Below are 19,595 nucleotides of genomic sequence, written 5' to 3' on the forward strand. Positions count from 1 at the left end.
TTTTAGTACAGACGGGGTTTCACCATGTTGGCCAGGCTGGTCTTGAACTCCTGATCTCAAGTGATCCACCTGTGTCGGCCTCCCAGAGTGCTGGGATTACAGGCATTGTGCCAGGCTCATATGTGTGGGTCTTAATCCAGTATGGCTGCTGCCCTTATGAGAAGAGATTAGGACACAGACACACACAGAAGAGAGACCACATGAAGACACCGAAAGATGACAGCCATCTAAAAGCCAAGGAGAGAGGACTTAGAGCTTAGAGGAATCAATCCTGCTAATGTCTTGATCTTGGACAAACTGTGAGAACATAAATTTCTGTTGTTTAAGCTACCTAGTATGTGGTACTTGGTTATGGCAGCCTCAGCAAACTAATACATTAGGGTTTTTTTTTTAGAAATTGAGGCACAGAGTTGGATGTGAAGATTTCTGGGGATTAGTGTTGGAAAATCCTGTAAGAGCATGAGGAAAGGCCAGGCACAATGGCTCATGCCTGTAATCCCAGCACTTTGGGAGGCCGGGGCTGGTAGATCACTTGAGGTCAGGAGTTCAAGGCCAGCTTAGCCAACATGGCAAAAAACCCACCTCTACAAAAAACACAAAAATTAACTGGGCATAGTGGCACATGCCTGTAATCCCAGCTACTGGGGAGGCTGGGGCAGGAAAATCTCTTGAGCCCAGGAGGCAGAGGTTGCAGTGAGCCAGGATCAAGATCATGCCACTGTCCTCCAGCTGGGGTGACAGAGCAAGACTCGTTCTCAAAAAAAAAAAAAAAAAAGGAACATGAGGAAGGCAGAATTGGGAACTGAGCAGAGTGGGAAGTTGCATTGCAGTGAGGGTGCAGCCAAGATGGAGTTTTGGAGCTGGGATGCCCTGGCCTTCAGCACTGTTCCAAACAGAGGCAAGGACCTTTGTTTTCCAACATCAGTCATTCCTCAGGGGAAGAGATTGTGAATTTGCTCCCAAGGAGGTGTCTGGCAATGTCTGGAGGCATTTTTGGCTGTCACACTGGGAGGCAGGGGTGGCGAGTGCCCTCTGCAAGCATTCATTCATTCAAGGCCAGGGGTGCTGTTTAACATTCTGTAGTACACAAGACAACCCTGCCCCGCAGTGAAGAACTGTCCAGCTCAAATGTCAATAGCGCTGAGATTGAGAAACTGCCTACATCAAGGAACCACTGGCCATAGGCTGCTCTTGCAAGGGTTTGACCTTGTCCAGATCCCTACCGCTTAGGGCGATTCCCAGTGTGGCGTGTAGCTGTGAGCAGTCAGCAGCTCATGTTCCCAGCAGATTGGAAACGGGTGTGTTTGCCATAAAGAAAAGATCTCAGCAGAGCAGAGTCACTCTCTGGCCCCTCAGCCTGCTCTTTCTTTCTTTCTTTCTTTCTTTTCTTTTCTTTTCTTTTCTTTTCTTTTCTTTCCTTCCTTCCTTTCTCTCTCTCTCTCTCTCTCTCTCTTTCTTTTTTTTTTTTTTTGAAGCAGAGTCCCCCTGTGTTGCCCAGGCTGGAGTGCAGTGGCATGATCTCGGCTCACCACAACCTCCACCTCCAGGCTTCAAGCGATTTTCCTGCCTCATCCTCCAGAGTAGCTGGGATTACAGGTGCCTGCTACAACACCTGGCTAAATTTTTATATTTTTAGTAGATGGGAGTTTTGCCATGCTGGCCAGGCTGGTCTCAAATTCCCACCCTCAAGTTATCTGCCTGTCTTGGTCTCCTAGGGTGCTGGTATTATAGGTGTGAGCCACTGTGCCCAGAGAAGATTGCTCTTTCTTATATTATAAAAATAATACCAACCATATTTAGGACCCGATATAGTTTGGATATTTGCTCTGCTCAAATCTCGGTGTTGAGATGATTGGATAATGGTGTTGAGGTGATTGGATAATGGGGATGGATTTCTCACGAATGGTTTAGCACCATCCCCTTGATGCTGTCCTCATGATAGTGAGTTCATGTGACAGCAGGTTGTTTAAAATTATGTGGCAAAAAATTTAAAAAATATATATATGTATATACATACACATATGTAATAGACCAGGTGCAGTGGCTCATGCCTGTAATCCCAACACTTAGGGAGGCTGAGGCAGGTGGATTGCCTGAGCTCAGGAGTTCGAGACCAGCCTAGGCAACATGGCAAAACCCTGTTTCTACTAAAAATACAAAAAATTCACTGGGCATGGTGGCATACGCTTGCAGTCCCAGCTACTCAGAGGCTGAGGCACCAGAATCTAGGAGGTGGAGGTTGCAGTGAGCTGAGATTGTGCCACTGCACTCCAGCCTGAGAGACAGAGCAAGACTGTCTCTCTCTCTATATATATATGTGTGTGTGTGTGAGAGATATATATTTCATATATATTAAAAATGTCTTTATATATTAAATATTTCTCTCATATATCATATATATGACATATATATATATATGTATATATATATATATATAGAGAGAGAGAGAGAGAAAAAAACAAAAATAAAATAAATAACCGTCTGTGGCACCTGCCTGGCCCTCTCTTACTCCTGCTCTGGCCATGCAAGACAGGCCTGCTCCTGCTTCCCCTTCTGTCGTGAAGCTTCCTGAGGCCTCCCTGGAAGTCAAATGGCTGTCAGCACTATGTTTCCTGTAAGGTCTGCAGGACTCTGAGCCAACTAAACCTCTTTTCTCTATAAACTACCCTGTCTCTGGTATTTTGTTACAGCAATGCAAGAACGGCCTAATACAAGACCCTATCTTGTAGGCTTTACATGTATTATCTCGATTAAGCCTCATGAAAAGCCCAAGAGGTGGTTTTTATCACCCCATTGTACAGCACAGGAATCTGAGACTCAGAGAAGGTTAATCACCCACTAAAGGTTACTGAGCTTGTCAGTTACGGGACCAGAATTTGAATCCAGGACTGTCGGCCCCCAACGTCTGGCTTTTGTGCAAATGGGGGGACAACATTTGCTAAAACAAGAGCAGCACTCGTAGGAGGAGGAGGATGAACTGCAAGCTTAGTCTGAAATTAACATAAAGCCCAGCCTCAGAGCAGCACGAAGCCCTGAAACAATGTCTGATACCCTGCAAACATTCCGGGGCCAGCCCTGAGCACAGGATTCCTGGAGAGAGGCCTCCTGCCACCTTTCTATCCACAAATGTTAATAGGTTATGAAAAATAAGCCCTCTCATCAGGAGGACTTTTCTTTTTTGCCTCCTCAAGAAGAATGCATGGACCTGTAGGCTTTGTATGGTAAGAGTAATTATAAAAAAGAAAAACAAGACACTTTCTGGTAGTCAATTGTATAAAAATAATTTTATTTACTACTGTAAATAAAGTAGTGCAAAGAGTAGTTTGGACCCACAATATTGCATTACTGATTTATTTACTACCTTAGCAGCATGTAGAATACAGGCATTCTGCTCTTCCTCTTCCTCTCCCTAACACACACACACACACACACACACATACACACACACACACACACACATATACATACACACATATACACACACATACATACACATACAAACACACACACATATACATACACACATATACACACATATACATACACACACATATACACACACACACATATATATACACACATATACACACACATACACACATACGCGTGCGCGTGCGCGCGCACACACACACACACACACACACACACACACACACACACCCCTGTGTAGACTCAGGCAGGCGTAAGGGGTAGGAATGAAACTATAAGCTAAAGGCTTACTTTCTGCATATTCCGTTGCTGCCAGTCTATTCTAATGGGTAATTCGTGGAGAAGACTACACTTAAATACTAAGAATCTTCTAACTGTAATTTCATAGATTGCAATTGAAATGTAAAAGATATCCGACAATGTCATTAAATGATTCGGAAGTGCTACGACCCTAGAAAAACTCAAGGAGAAAAATGTAAACCAATTTACAAAGCCATTACCCTCCCTGCATTTCCAGGCATAAACAATTTATTTTAAGGTGCCTTATAACTGCTGGGTCTTGGAAGTCAAAGAGAAATCTATCAATTCGGCTTTGAGGAACAGGGCTGTGGCAAACACAGGTACCAAAATCTTATCTACCCTGTAGAGAAGTCATAATTTTCTGTTCTTTGATAAAGGAATGAACCACCCACTGTGATTCTTAAGACACCTCCTAGTGTCTAAGAATCCAGATCGGTCACAGGGCAAGCTATGACTCCTTAGAAACAAAAGTCTGTGATGACCCAGTAAACCTCCACACGTGCCCTGTGATCAAGATGTTCCCTGTATGTGTTTGAGGACCTTTGGTATTACCACTGCCTGATCTGGGTACTTCCTTGTAATTTGACTTAAAAAAAGAATGACACCAAGTCCAAGATGCGCATCCGGTTGACAAGACATTTAAGGTGTTTATCAGGATCATGCCCTGGCCCCAGCTTCCCAATACCAGCTGTTGAAAGGCTTCTCTCTTATCTGGAGAGAACTGGAGTGCACAGTTCACCCACGTGGCTCCAGGTTATTAGCAACTGTTGGCTGGTCCTGTTCAGAGGCATCTGCAGCCGGAGTCACAGCTGGACTTGCAGTGGACGTGGCAGTGCCTGGGGAGGCCCGCGACAGTCTTGGCAGGGGATCACTTGCTGCAGAGACACATGTACAACAGGGGCTGAATGCTCAAAACAGTGCATTCAGGACGCACAACCATACCTAGACTCTGGCAAGCAGGAGAGATGCATCCAGTCTAATGACCCTGACACTAACCAGCCAGGCAACTTTGACCCATTATCTAAGTTTAGCAAGATGCCATCACATGCTGACAATCTGATATCTAGATAAAAACCCTTCAAGTGTTTCACTGACAAGTGCCAATGGTCTTCCCCAAGGGGACATTCTAGGAAGTCCAAGAATGGGTCCCCAAACTTCTGGCTTTTCTGGATATATGCAGGAATTCTCCTCCGGGACCCTTTCAGTACCTACAGAAGAGGACGTGGATTCCAAGACTGTTCTGAAAGAATAGGAAAGTGGTGGGAAGGGGCAGGATGCTGCAGAATGATGTGCCCTTTCTAAGGTCACTAAAGCCATTACTCAGCCAGGCGCGCTGGCGTGGCGGCCCACGCCTGTAATCCCAGCACTTTGGGAGGTTGAGGCAGCCAGATCACCTGAGGTCAAGAGTTTGAGACCAGCCTGGCCAACATGATGAAACCCTGTCTCTAATAAAAATACAAAAAAATTAGCAAGGCATGGTGGCCGGTGCCTGTCATCTCAGCTACTGGGGAGGCTGAGGCTGGAGAATAGCTTGAAGCAGAAAGGAGGATGTTGCAGTAAGCCAAGAACGCGCCATTGCACTCTCTCCTGGGCAGCAAGGGTGAAACTCCCATCTCAAAATAAATAAATAAATAAATAAATAAAGTCATTACTCTGGCAGGTGATCTAGTGATCAAAGCCCCAGTGATGAGGCACAAAGACCATTTTGCTACAGTTGGGAGAACTGGTTTGGGCAAGTCTCATTTACCTGCTGCTAACAAGTGACCTTGGGATAGATACAGAACGGCAGACATCTTGGTGGTAAAATGTTTAAGTCTCCCGGGCCTCGGTTTCCTCACTTGTGAATTGACAGTCTTGGAGTAGATGACGTTGAAACTCACTCTGATCCTAAGATTTACCTTCCTGATGATCTCTGAGGAAGTTTATGAAGTACAAAGGCATGTGTTTTCCTTTCCAGCTCAGGGAAATGTTTAAATCACCATGGTAACAAGATAAATTAGCAATCAGTTTTCTGATTTAAAAAAAAAAGTGCCAATGTGTAAATGTAGAAAGAATGCATAATTAGCACTGCTACCATTTAAATCTTTGGTAAGAGCATATTAAAAAGCTTGCTGTTTCTACAGGAAGTTAGTCATTATCTGTGGGAGGACCCCCCTCTTCCACTGGGGGTTTGCAATCACTGCACAAGCCCCCCACAGCCTGGCCTAGCTTTAAAGTGGCCTCTTTGTCTCTGCTCCCCTGGAATGTGCACTAATTTTATTACTGGACTAGAAAGAATCAAGGTAACCAGGACAATAAGCATGCTGTTTAAAAAATTACAGATTAGAAGTGATTTGTGAATTATTTGCTGCCTGGGGGACCATTTTCTGTCCATTAGTGAGAACGATCAAGAAGTGGCCCAAACTTTGGCCCATGGGCCAAATGTAGCCACCACTTGTTTTTATATGGCTCATGGTCTAAAAACAGTTTTTACATGTTCACGCAATTGAATAGAAGAGTAATATTTTTTGACATATGAAAAATATATGAAATTCAAATTTTGCGTCCATAGTAAAGGTTTATTAGAAACCCAGCCACAGGCCGAGTGGCATGCCTCATGCCTCTAACCCTAGCACTTTGGGAGGCCCAGGCGGGTGGATCACCTGAGGTCAGGAGTTCGAGGCCATCCTGGCCAACATGGTGAAACCCTGTCTCTGCTAAAAATACAAAAATTAGTTGGGCATGATGGCGCGTGCCTGTAATCCCAGCTACTCGGGAGGCTGAAACATGAGAATCGCTTGAACCTGGGAGGCCGGATGTTTCGGTGAGCTGAGATCACGCCACCACATTCCAGCCTGGTTGACAGAGCGAGACTCTGTCTCAAAAAAAAAAAAAAGAAAAGACAGTAAAAAAAGAAACCCACAATGGCTGCTTTTCAGCTAAGATGGCAGAGTAGAGTAGTTGTGACCAAGACAGCCCCGAGAGCCCAAAATGTTTATTATCTGGTCCTTTACAGAAAAGGTTTGCTGATCTCTGCTGTTGTTAGGAAGAACATCCTGCTTGCCTACTGACCAGATGGAAGCAAAAAGAAAGAAGAATACATGGGACTATATTGGATTCATCCTGAAATGAGAGAATGTTTGCAAAAATGAGGTATAAAGGGAAAGCCTTAGAAATTGTGTGCTGCGAGTAAGATCTTGCCTACTTCATCTGGGCCTCTGAGCCTAGCAGGGCCCGGTGTAGGTGTAAGATTCATGTCACTGAAACACCTTTCAGGAGCGGAGGTCCTGGTAAGACGTCAAGCTAATGAGATAGGACGGGAGGACAACCTCCCCATGAAATCTCTCTGACTATAAGGCTACTGCTCCCTTCATGAGCACTACTTTGTGACATTTTACTATAATTTTAGTAGAAACCTCATTAGCTGGAAATGTAGATGACAGGAAACAGTAGGAAAAGGTTTAATTACTCTTGTACATATCACCTTACTCTTTTTAAAAGCACATTAGGCTAACCACTTAGCCGGAAGGGATGAGTAGTCTTAAATTATAAATGTACTGATGTTGGTTTAAAAGGTTACCTAGTTGTACCGAGGAGCTAGTAGTTCTACAAATCTTGCTCTATAGGGTGTATTCTACTGAGACGTAAATTGACATGATATATTAGTCAGGCAGGACTCTTTCTTTGAAATGACGACTTCTATTGTCTCCTTCTGTTCTTCCCTTTAGCTTCCTTCAGGCAGCTGGCCAGGCTCCACGATTTTTTGGTCTTAGGAGGTTTGTGGCAGGGCAGAAGTGGAGATGGCTCCAGACGTACTTTATCTTGGGATTTTTTGTTTTTCAAAAGCCTGATCCATTAAGGCAATTATGCTTGGTGTATTCTCCCTGAGAGGAGACAAGGAGAGTGCTTTTGAGATGCAACAGGTGGGCTGGGACTGGTGGCTCACGCCTGTAATCCAAGCACTTTGGAGGCCAAGGTGGGCGGATCACCTGAGGTCAGGAGTTCAAGACCAACCTGACCAACATGGTGAAACCCCATCTTTATAAAAAATAAATAAATAAATAAATAAAAATAAAAATAATAAAAAGAGATGCAACAGGCGAGGAAAGGAGCTTTTAGGAGTCCTTGGGTTGTACCCACAGCAGGGCCTTTACTTGCCCCCATCAGCAATCAGAAATGAAGACTTGAGAGAAGCTCGACTTTGGCAAAGATGATGGAGCGCCCAGGAGACTCAGAAGCTGCAAAGCCAGTGGACCTGGGGGGACATTGCAGGCCCAGGATGATGTGTGTTCTACTATCAGACTGGTGACTATCTGAGTGACTGTAGGGCCACCCAAACCTAGGGACCTTTCCACTACCATGGGAGGCCTAAGCCTCAAGAAAGACTGAGCTGCCTGGTGGGATGTGAGCCAGGAGTCAAACGCAAGCTCCCTTGAAGGAAAGAATACATATATATATTCTTTATATATAAATATATGTTCTTTATATATATATGTATATATTCTTTATATATGAACATATTCTTTATATATGAATATATATACTGTCTACATAAGTATATATTCTTTTTATATATATTCTTTATATATAAATATATTCTTTATAGATATATATTCTTTATATATATATAAATCTATATGATGAAGATCAAGACATTGACTAATCTATCAAAAGTACCAATTGCACTATCTTGGGTACTTTTGGTAGATTAATCAATATCTTTGTTGAAATGCTCTAAAAAATAGTTGAATGGGCTGGGTGTGGTGGCTCATGCCTGTAATCCCAGTACTTTGGGAGGCTAAGTTGGGCGGATCACTTGAGATCAGGAGTTTAAGACCAGCTCCACCAACATGGTGAAACCTCATCTCAACGAAAAATACAAAAATTGGCCAGGTATGGTGGTGCACACCTGTAATCCCAGCTGCTCAGGAGGCTGAGGCAGAAGAATTGCTTGAGCTCGGGAGGTGGAGGTTGCAATGAGCTGAGATCGCATCACTGAACTCCAGCCTGGGCAACAGAGCAAGATTCTATCTCCAAAAAAAAAAAAAAGAGTTAAATGTTTTAGAAAGAGTCTACCAGCAAAGAAAAACATACTAGGCTTTGGTGATTATGTCTGTTATTGAGGTAAATCATGCCACTTATGTGCAGGTGCTACCTAGTGTCAGCATGCTTTAATTGCAGGTAAAGTGCCCCAGAAGACATACTCCTTGAGAGCTACCAGCTAAAATTTGTGGGGTTTTGTTTTGTTTTGTTTTTGAGATGGGGTTTTGCTCTCGTTGCCCAAGCTGGAGTGCAATGGCGTGATCTTGGCTCACTTCAGCCTGTGCCTCCCAGCTTCAGGTGATTCTCCTGCCTCAGCCCCCCAAGGAGCTGGAATTACAGGCATGCGCCACCATGCCCGGCTAATTTTTGTATTTTTAGTTGACATGAGGTTTCACCATGTTGGTCAGGTTGATCTCAAACTCCTGACTTCAGGTGATCTACCCGCCTTGGCCTCCCAAAGTGCTAAGATTACCGGTGTGAGCCCCTGCACCCAGCCCATTTGTGGAGTTTTAGACACTTTACGTTGTGTTACTTCATTTGGTTCTCTCACCTACAACAGGCAGTGGATGTACTACTATTCGTATTTGCAGAAGAGGGAAGTGAGGCACAGATAGGCTCCTTCCTTTGCCCATGGTCACATAGATAGCTAGTGGCCTGAGCAGCATCTTAGCAGCACGACTCCCACACCGATGCTGTTAACTACCATCCTGCATGGCTGGCCCTCTTGATGTGGGACAATTTAGTGTGGCAAATGCCATGACATGTCCACTATATATCACAGAGCATAGAAACTCAGGAGGACCATGAAGGTAGTTGGAGCTGAGCTACCTTGGATGGACAAGGTAGTTGTCCATCTAAAATGGATGGACAGCTCAACTGCAAGTCTTGACTATAAATCATTACTTTTTAAAAACAACTGCTTAGAAAAAAGTGCAAATCACAAAATGACAAAGCTCCCTAACTTATAGCAACAATCCTCACCCAAAGCTGCTGACGGGAGGCTAACTCTCGAATCCATTTTCTGTTTTTTACACTGTCAGTCAGCACCCAGAGTTCGTTATTAAGTTTGTTTCACAACACCACGCTGCTACAGGCACCCATCCCTGTGTTCCCCCAGCTGTGCGGCAGGTCTCAGGACCTCGTGCACCAGCTCACTGGGGAGACACCAAGGGGCAGGAACCTGGTCTCTGAGCAGCATCCCCTTTGTGGCAGTCTCTCCTCACCTCTTCCATGCCTTGATAACCCTGCTCCATCATCCCATCAGCTCCATTGTGTTGCTGGAGTACCTTCTTACTTAAAAGTACTGACAGGCCAGGCATGGTGGCTCCTAGCACTTTGGGAGTCCTAGGCGGGCAGATCACTTGAGGTCAGGAGTTCGAGACCAGCCTGGCCAACCCTGTCTCTACTAACAACACAAAAAATAGCTGGGGGTGGTGGCATGTGCCTGTAATTCCAGCTACTCAGGAGGCTGAGGCAGGAGAATCACTTGAATACGGGAGGTGGAGGTTCAGTGAGCCGAGATCATACCACTGTACTCCAGCCTGGGCGACAGAATGAGACTCCATCTCAACATCGATAAATAAATAAATAAATAAATAAATGACAAATTTGCACTTTGATGAGGACTTTTTAAAAATGCAAAAATAATTTGCTACATATTTCAACTCCTCTCTCTTTTTTTTTTAATTTTGAGACAGGGTCTTGCTCTGTGGCCCAGGCCAGAGTGCAGTGGCGCATTCTCAGCTCACTGCAACCTCCATCTCCGGAGTCCAAGTGATTCTCATGCCTTGACTTCCCAAGTGGCTGGGATTACAGGCACTTGCCGTGATGCCCAGAGGATTTTTGTATTTTTAGTAGAGACGGGGTTTTCGCCATGTTAGCCAGGCTCATCTCGAACTCTTGACCTCAGGTGATCCACCCACCTCAGACTCTCAAAGTGCTGGGATCACAGGCGTTAGCCACCATGCCCGGCCCATATTTCAACTGTTAACATCAGTTCTAACAGGGCTGGCAGGTACCACTGTGGGGGCACATTTCAGAAACGTGTGGAGTTTTTTTTTTTTTTTTTTTTTTTTAAATTCTAGGCCCTTACTACTCAAACCATGATCTTACTAAACAGCAGTGTGGGCATATCTAGGAATTTGCTAGAAATGCCAAGTCTCAGGGCCTAGCTACTGAACCAAAATCCACTGAGCCAGACCTCCTGAACCGGTTTCTGCATTTAATAAGAATGCTGGATGATTCATATGAACATTAAAATTAAGAAATACTGGGCGAGAATTTACTTACTGAACTCAAAGTTATTTTATTATAATTACTTTCTTTTTATTTCCGCTTTATATTGCTGTTAGGGCCCTATATTGACTTTTTAAATTGTGCGTAGATGGGTTAATTATAATGAATTTCATTTCAAGGTACTAAAAAATATGCTACAAAATATTTCCTATGTGAGGGGCAATGGATTTGAGACAGGTGACAATCACTGCTTTAAAGTATTGTGATTCTGGGCCGGGCATGGTGGCTCACACCTGTAATCCCAGCACTTTGGGAGGCTGAGGTGGGCGGATCACCTGTGGTCAGGAGTTCGAGACCAGCCAGCTCAACATGGAGAAACTCTGCCTCTACAAAAATACAAAAATTAGCTGGGTGTGGTGGTTCGTGCCTGTAATCCCAGCTATTCTGGAGACTGAGGTAAGAGAATCTCTTGAGCCCAGAGGGGTGGAGGTTGCAGTGAACCAAGATTACACCACTGCACTCCAGTCTGGGTGACAGAGTGAGACTCTGTCTCAAAAAAAAAAAAAAGTGGTATGATTCTGAAAAATAAGTTTGAAATTCTGCTGCCCTACATCTATTCTTAATCTTTTTTTTTTCCTTCTACTTTTTTAGAGACTGGGTCTCATTCTGTTGCCCAGGCTGGAGTGCCATGGTGTGATCATAGCTCACTGCAGACTTGAACTCCTGGGTGCAAAAGATTCTCCTGCCTCAGCTTCCCCAAAAGCTGCGACTCCAGGCATGTGCAACCACACCGGGGGTAATTTTATTTTATTTTATTTTATTTTAGAGACGTGGGTCTCGCTATGCTGCCCAGGCTGGTATCAAACTCCTGAGCTCAAATGATCCTCCCTCCTGGGTCTGTCAAGAGTGTTGGGATTATGGGAGTGAGCCTGGTTTCCTGGTCTTTTTGGGCAAGCTACTTTGCCTCTCTGCCTCGGTTTTCTCATCTGTAAAATAAAGGTCATATAATTAAATTTTTTTTTTTTTTTTTTTTTTTTTGAGACGGAGTCTCACTGTCGCCTGTCACCAGACTGGAGTGCAGTGGCACGATCTTGGCTTACTGCAACCTCTGCCTCCTGAGTTCAAGCGATTCTCCTGCCTCAGCCTCCTGAGTAGCTGGGATTACAGGCACACGCCACCTCACCCGGCCAGTTTTTTGTATTTTAGTAGAGACGGGGTTTCACCATATTGGCCAGGATGGTCTTGATCTCCTAACCTCGTTATCCACCTGCCTTGGCCTCCCAAAGTGCTGGGATTACAAGCATGAGCCACTGTGCCTGGCTAATTAAATAATTTTTATGATCCTATCCAGACAAAGCCTTCTTTAGGCTGATTAAGAAGGAAGTAGGTATGTGCTGGAGAAAGCAGTGGAAAAAGTTTGAGAAACACGAAGAAAATGTACGAAAGAATGGTGGGGATACAGGAAGAGCAAAACATCACAGGACAGGAGAGACACGGAGACAAGAATGTGGAGAGACTGATAATGAAGGCATGGAGACAGAGATGAGAGATGTCTTCTGATCAAAGCAATTCCACCCGCCCATGAATTTTCATGGCTACCAGCTGGTATAAAATCATAAAGACAAATCTCAGCTCCTCTAACGGAATTGCATTTGTAATAATCATCACAATATTTCTACTGAGTAAAATGACAAAGATAATTTGAAATGGAAAATACTGACAAGATGCAAAATAAATGATGATACCTGGCCACAAATTTAGGGATGGGACAGAATTTGCATGAGTGAAGTTTATTAACCGGCAGGCTACAGGGCATCAAGCCTGGAAGGTTTTGATGGTTCCCTGTTAACCTCCTCAGGTAAATCAGAGAGAAATGATTCCACATTAGCTTCTCGCGACAGTGACTTCCTTCTCACCATGGAAGAGAAGGTGACGTGCACCCGTCACTTTTCATTATCTGCTACACAAATAACAGCTACGCAAATGCTCCAATGCCATGTCCGGTCCTAATCTATCCATTTGTAAATGTCTCTATTTGCCTTCATGAGTTATTATATCCTTTTGTAGCCGTCCGAGATGGTGAAAAATCAATTTTCTTGTCACTCAAGAGACCAGAGGCATTTGTGGGTGTGAGTGCCTACTATGCATGAGTTATCACAAATGACACGACTGGAGCCTTCCTCTTATTCAGCTTATGGTCTAATAGAGGAGATAAACGTAAGAGCTGACATCCACTGGGAAGGTTTTATATGCCAGATAAATATAATAGCTAACGTTTAACTACAGTTGTCATTTTCTTAAGTGTCTTATGTGTATTTTTTTTACTTAATATTTTTTTTCATTTCATGTTCCTAGGAAGTAGCTACTCTCATAAGCTTATTGTACTGATGAGAAATTTGGGGATCAGGAAGGTTAAGTAACTTGCCGTAAGTCGTAAGCTAATAGGTAACCAAGCCTGGACTCTAAGCCCAAATAGAAGCAAGTAGGGCTCCCTGGTCCTTAACTACTATTCTATACTAGCTCAGAAAAATAACAGTGATCAGTGGAAACCATGCGAAACTAAATGCCCACTTTATAATTCCTGCCCCATCCCTCCCTCTGTCCATGTGGCTGAGGATTCTTATTCGTTACGAGGGTTTGTTTATCTTCTTACACATTTGATTGTTTGAAATGAACGGGAAGACTTCATGCTGCCAGGGTCTTTGGAGCTGTGTGTTCAGACACACAGAGCTAGAATTCTAATAGATATATTTTCAATGGGAGAAGTTGTATTCATTCAGTTTCTTAAGCTTTTTAAAGAAAGTTCTTATTTTGAGGCTGGGTGGCTCACGCCTGTAATCCCGGCACTTCGGGAGGTTGAGGTGGGCGGATCACCTCAGGTCAGGAATTTCAGACCAGCCTGGCCAACACGGTGAAACCCCATCTCTACTAAAAAAAAAAAAAAATTAGCCGGGTGTGGTGTCATGCACCTGTAGTCCCAGCTACTCAGTCCTAGCTGAGGCAGGACAATCGCTTAAACCAGGGAGGCAGAGGTTGCAGTGAGCTGAGATTGCACCACTGCACTCCAGCCTGGGTGACAGAATGAGACTCCATCTCAAAAAGAAAGAAAGAAAAAAAAATCCTTATTTTGAGAAAAATACGATAGTAACTTTGTGGCCTCCCACCAGCCAGGAGTTTCATATACCCCTAGAAGGACTCCCACCCCGTGAAGACCAACCTAGGGATAGGAGATAGCATGACCAATAGCACTGGGAGGGAAAATGCAATTTTTCTGGTAGACGAAAAAAAAAATTCCCTGCTTTTTTATACTGCTTTGGCTTTTTATAAATCTTTACCTGAGACAGACTGGAAATACTGCACAGACCAGGCGATCAATACGGACAGGAGAAAGGTTCCCAGAAAATAGATCTGCAAACATCAGAAGCACGAATTAGTGACTGACAATGAGCAGGGACCATAAGGGCGGGGCTGGCAGGGAGATGAAACCTACCAGGGCTGAGTGCAGGACGGCGCCCCAGAGAAGCCGCAAGTGCAGGTAAAGCCAGGCCAAGGAACAGGGGCTGAAGGACTCCTCGTTACTGTGGCTCCAGCACCTGCAGACAAAGCCCAGGGCATCTTGACGTGTCCGCCAACTTTAGTGGCACAACTCACGACTGGCATTTTCAGATCCACAAACCTACATTCTTCTGCTTTTGGACAAATGTGTGCACACTCAACTGACAAAGATGAGACAAAGAAATAAAGCCAGTGGCCAAATAAGTGGTTTGGCCTGATCTGAAATTCTAGAATTCCAGTAGAAATCTCAGAAGGTCAGTTTTGTCCTTAATTAAGAGTCAAGTCTGTTCTGCTGTGGTGACCACAAAATTTTAAAAATAAATTAAAAAGTTAAGCAGGATGCTGAAGCAGAGGACCTGCCTGAACAGTATTTCTGTTTAAAGTGCAGATGTAGGAATGCCTCCTTATCTTTCAAAAAGGCATCGGCTAATTAGGATGGGAGTGGTGGCTCACACCTGTAATCCCAGCACTTTGGGAGGCCGAGGCAGGTGGATCACTTGAGGCCAGGAGTTCGAGACCAGCCTGGCCAACATGGCAAAACCCTGTCTCTAAAACACAAAAATTAGCCTGGTGTGATGGTGCATGCCTGTAATCCCAGCTACTCAGGTGGCTGAGGCATGAGAATCACTTGAACCCAAGAAGTAGAGGTTGAACCCAAGAAGTAGAGGTTGAACCCAAGAAGGAGAGGTTGCAGTAAGCCGAGATCATACCACTGCATTCCAGCCTAGGTGACAGAGCGAAGTCCTGTCTCAAAACAAACAAACAACAGAAAGGCATGGGCTAATCAGATGCGTTATTCTTTCCATTCTCGTGGAAAGTTTTGGTCAGTCCCTGACCTTCAGATCAAGTACCTTCTATATCTTAAACTTCAGATGCTAGAGAAGAGAAATACAGGATCTGGCTGAATGTTTTCTAATACAGGCAAATCCTGGGCTCGCCCTTCCCTTTCTTCCCTTTTCTTCCCTCTCTCCCTTCCTCCCTCCCTCCCTCCCTCCCTTCCTTTCTCTTCTCTCTCTCTCTCTTTTACTTTCTTTCTTCTTTTAGTAGAGCTGAGATTCCGCCATGTTGGCCAGGCTGGTCTCGAACTCTTGACCTCAAGTGATTTGCCCACCTTGGCCTCCCAAAGTGCTGGGATTACAGGAATGAGCAATGGTGCCCTGCCTTTTTTTTTCTTCTTCAACAGAGTTTTGCACTTGTTGCTCAGGCTGGAGTGCAGTAGCGTGATCTCGGCTCATGACAACCTCCACCTCCCAGGTTCAAACGATTTTCCTGCCTCAGCCACCTGAGTAGCTGGGATTACAGGTGCCTGCCACCACACCCAGCTAATTTTTTGCATTTTTAGTAGAGATGTGGTTTCTCCATATTGGTCAGGTTGGTCTTGAAATCCCGACCGCAGGTGATCCGTCCACTTTGGCCTCCCAAAGTGCTGGGATTGCAGGTGTGAGCCACCATGCCTGGCCTTGCTTTTTTCCTTTTAAATAACAGTTTACATTACAAAATAAGGGTAAAGCTAACTTTAACCAAGAAGCAAACATCATCTACTTGGGTTCCCCAGATTCCACAGTTCTAGAGGCTCTGAGCTCACCTTTCGTACAGTTCTTGGAGAATAGAGATGTTATTAGAATGGAGAGTTGAGTCAATTTCCAAGAAATCCAAGATATGGTGTGGGATTATAGTACCTTCCTCAATTAGCAGGGCCAGGTTAAAAAATCCCTAAAAACAAGCCATAAACCAAACTCATCAACTCCTTGAAATAAAACCTAGACACACACTCTTCATCAGAATGTAAATGTTTACAACCTCTAAAAATTTTTTTTCAGTCTCTACAGCCAGATGGTTTTGTCATCCTCATTGATGAATTGTTTCCCTAAATACATGCATCTGAGAAATTTATTTGCACGAGAACCAGGAGGCTTCAGAAGCTGCTGTGTCCCATCTGGTCCGAAGCCAGTCAACCGGGAGATCTGTCCTTTCTCGCTCACTCTCTCAAAACAGAACTTACTGGAAAATGCGCCCTTGTATCATAAACAAAACCAGAGTCAAACCGAGTTGAACGCCATGTCCATCACTTACAGACTATGCCCTAGGTTGCGACAGCCCTGTTGAAAATCTGACAAAATATTTCTGTGGCTAGGGCTGCTTCCCATGACTGACATCCCAACATGGCTCCCTTGCACAGGATCACCTAAGGACACTATCTCAGCTTTCCTAGGCTGGTGCAGAAACCTCTTCTCATGACTCTTCTGGGCACAGATCTCCACTGTGGCATATTTTCCTATGTCTCCCTCTGACACTGTCCTTGATCCTTAGAGGTAGGACCTGCCTTATTGGGCTGTATGGATCCAATAAAATAAACACAGTTAAAGGGCCTGACTGTAGACATGCTTCATAAAGGATGTGTACTATGACACTGCCTGGAGAATGCGCACCCTCCGTCATGAGCCTAGCATGTGGCTGGATCAAGAAACAAGCAGAAAGCAATGGGGTACTTACCGTGAGGGCTTGACCAATTAAACTGGATTGTTGCCCTTGAAAGAACTCAGGATCACATTTTTTGTGTTTTGTTTTTAACTTCTATTTTAAAGTTTATGGGTACATGTGCAGGTTCGTCATATAGATTGTTTTGTTATGTGCTATCGGGGTTTGTTGTACATATTATTTTGTCACCCAGGTACTAAGCCTAGTACCTGTTCATTATTTTTCCTGATCCTCCACCTCTTTTCAACCTCCACCCTTAGGTAGTGTCTGTTATTCCCCTTTCTGCACCTCTGTGTGCTCATCATTTAGCTCCCACTAAGTGAGAACATGTGGTATTTAGTTTTTTGTTCCTGCGTAGTTTGCTAAGGATAATGGCCTCCAGCTCCATCCATGTTCCTGCAAGGGACAGGATCTCATTCTTTTTTATGGCTGCATAGCATTCCACCATGTAATGCACTACATTTTATTTATCCAGTCTACTGTTGATGGGCATTTAGGTTGAGTCTATGTCTTTGCTACTGTGAATAGTGCTACAATGAACATACATGTGCATGTGTCTTCATAACAGAACGATTTACATTCCTTTGAGTATATATCCCGTAATGGGATTGCTGGGCCAAATGGGAGTTCTGTTTTTAGGTCTTTGAGGAATTGCTACACTATTTTCCACAATGGTTGAACTCATTTACACTCGCACCAACAGTGCATAAGTGTTTTTCTCTTTGCAACCTCACCGGCACCTGTTATTTTTTGACTTTGTAATAATAAGGGTTCTGACTGGTGTGAGATGGTGTCTATTGTAGTTTTGACTTGTGCTTCTCTAATGACAAGATCATGTCTAATGGCTTTTATCTTCTCTCTGACCTTGCTTCTTAGTTGCCTTTGACAACAATCTAAATGAAAATCATCACTACCAGGTTGCATAATCCACGACTTTCACAACCATCATATGCAGCAATCATGATAAAAAATACCAGCAGCTCACAGTTTGAATGCTTGCCATAAGCAAGGCATTGTTGTTTTTTATATTTATTCATTTAACCCTTATAACAACAAACTGGGCCGGGCGCGGTGGCTCAAGCCTGTAATCCCAGCACTGTGGGAGGCCGAGGTGGGTGGATCACGAGGTCAAGAGATCGAGACCATCCTGGTCAACATGGTGAAACCCCATCTCTACTAAAAATACAAAAATTCAGCTGGGCATGGTGGCGTGTGCCTGTAATCCCAGCTACTCAGGAGGCTGAGGCAGGAGAATTGCCTGAACCCAGGAGGCAGAGGTTGCGGTGAGCTGAGATCGCGCTATTGCACTCCAGCCTGGGTAACAAGAGCGAAACTCCGTCTCAAAAAAAAAAAAAAAAAAAACAACAAACTGATATAGGTATTATTATCCTCTCTATTTTATAGATGAGGAAACCGAGGCACAGAGTGGTTAAATAATTTGCCCAAAGTAACATAGTTGGAAAGTGGCAGAGCTGGAGAGTCAAACACAAGCAGAAAGGGTGCAGAGTCTCAAATCTTAGACTCCATCAGGTGCCAAGAATGACCTCTAAATAGATGAAGAATTAAGTATTTTTAAGATACACTCACACACACACACACACACTCACACTTACACAACAGAAGAAAATAGACTAGTTCGCCACTCTTTGAAAGGAAGGCACTCTTAAAACTCGAGGTATTAAGAGAAAAGAAAAAAAATGGCTTTACGAAATTTTAGTCTAATCAATGGAATAATGGGGAGATAGAGTAGGAGAATAGTTGTATGCAATGTAAAAGCTTAACGTTCATCATTTACTAGATAAATACATAGAGAACTAATTATGGTTTACATTTTTAAAAGTGCCAAGATTCCAATAGATAAACAGGCAAAGAATAAGAATAGAGAATTTACAGAAAAGAAAATGTGAAAAGTAAATTATCATAAACAAGTATATGTAAAAGTGCCCACTGTCACTAGTAATTAAATAAATGCAAGTTAAAAAGAGTAAGAAAGTTATCAGCACATCATTATTCAATTAGCAAAATTAAATCATGAAAGCATCCAGTTGCTGGTAAGATTTCAGTCATCCTTCTTTACTTAACCACTGAGGTGGTGAAGTGTCAAATGGAAAGCCCTTTCAGAGAGCAAAATGGCAGTGTGTTATCATATAGTCATAAAACCATTTATTTATTTATTTATTTTTATTTTTTGAGATGGAGCTTCACTGTGTTGCCCAGGATGGAGTGCAGTGGTGCAATCTCAGTTCACTGCAACCTCCACCTCCCAGGTTCAAGAGATTCTCTTGCCTCAGCCTCCCAAGTGGCTGGGATTACTGGCGTGTGCCACCACGCCTGGCTAATTTTTGTATTTTTAGTAGAGATGGGGTTTCGCCATGTTGGCCAGGCTGGACTCAAAACTGCTGACCTCAAATATCCGCCTGCCTCGGCCTCCCAAATTACTGGGATTACAGGCATAAGCCACCACGCCCGGCCTCATAAAACCATTTGGACTGTCTGACTCAATAATGCTATTTCTCAGATTATAAGGGAATCTTTTCTTTTATTCAAACTAAAAGAAAAGATGGAAATATGAAAAT

General features: G+C 43.8%; 1 protein-coding gene across 6 annotated transcripts in view; it reads right to left on the bottom strand.

The window, feature by feature from the left end:
• Window positions 1–3,939: 3,939 nt before the first annotated feature.
• The window catches only part of SEL1L3 (SEL1L family member 3), a 119,838-nt gene continuing 104,182 nt past the window's right edge, over window positions 3,940–19,595 (bottom strand). Inside the window, exons 21-24 of one of the 6 annotated variants that reach the window (XM_032273591.1) lie at window positions 16,127–16,254; window positions 14,477–14,579; window positions 14,322–14,394; window positions 3,940–4,604 (exon numbers count right to left, since the gene is read on the bottom strand). In XM_032273591.1, coding sequence (XP_032129482.1) covers window positions 4,465–4,604; window positions 14,322–14,394; window positions 14,477–14,579; window positions 16,127–16,254 — 444 coding nt within the window. In that variant the 3' untranslated portion in view covers window positions 3,940–4,464. The other 5 variants (XM_032273586.1, XM_032273605.1, XM_032273593.1 and 2 more) reach the window with 5 other exon arrangements.

This window comes from Sapajus apella, unplaced genomic scaffold (assembly GCF_009761245.1).
Source record: "Sapajus apella isolate SASKATOON/1434 unplaced genomic scaffold, GSC_monkey_1.0 scaffold5, whole genome shotgun sequence".
In the NCBI taxonomy this organism is placed as follows: Eukaryota; Metazoa; Chordata; class Mammalia; order Primates; family Cebidae; genus Sapajus; species Sapajus apella.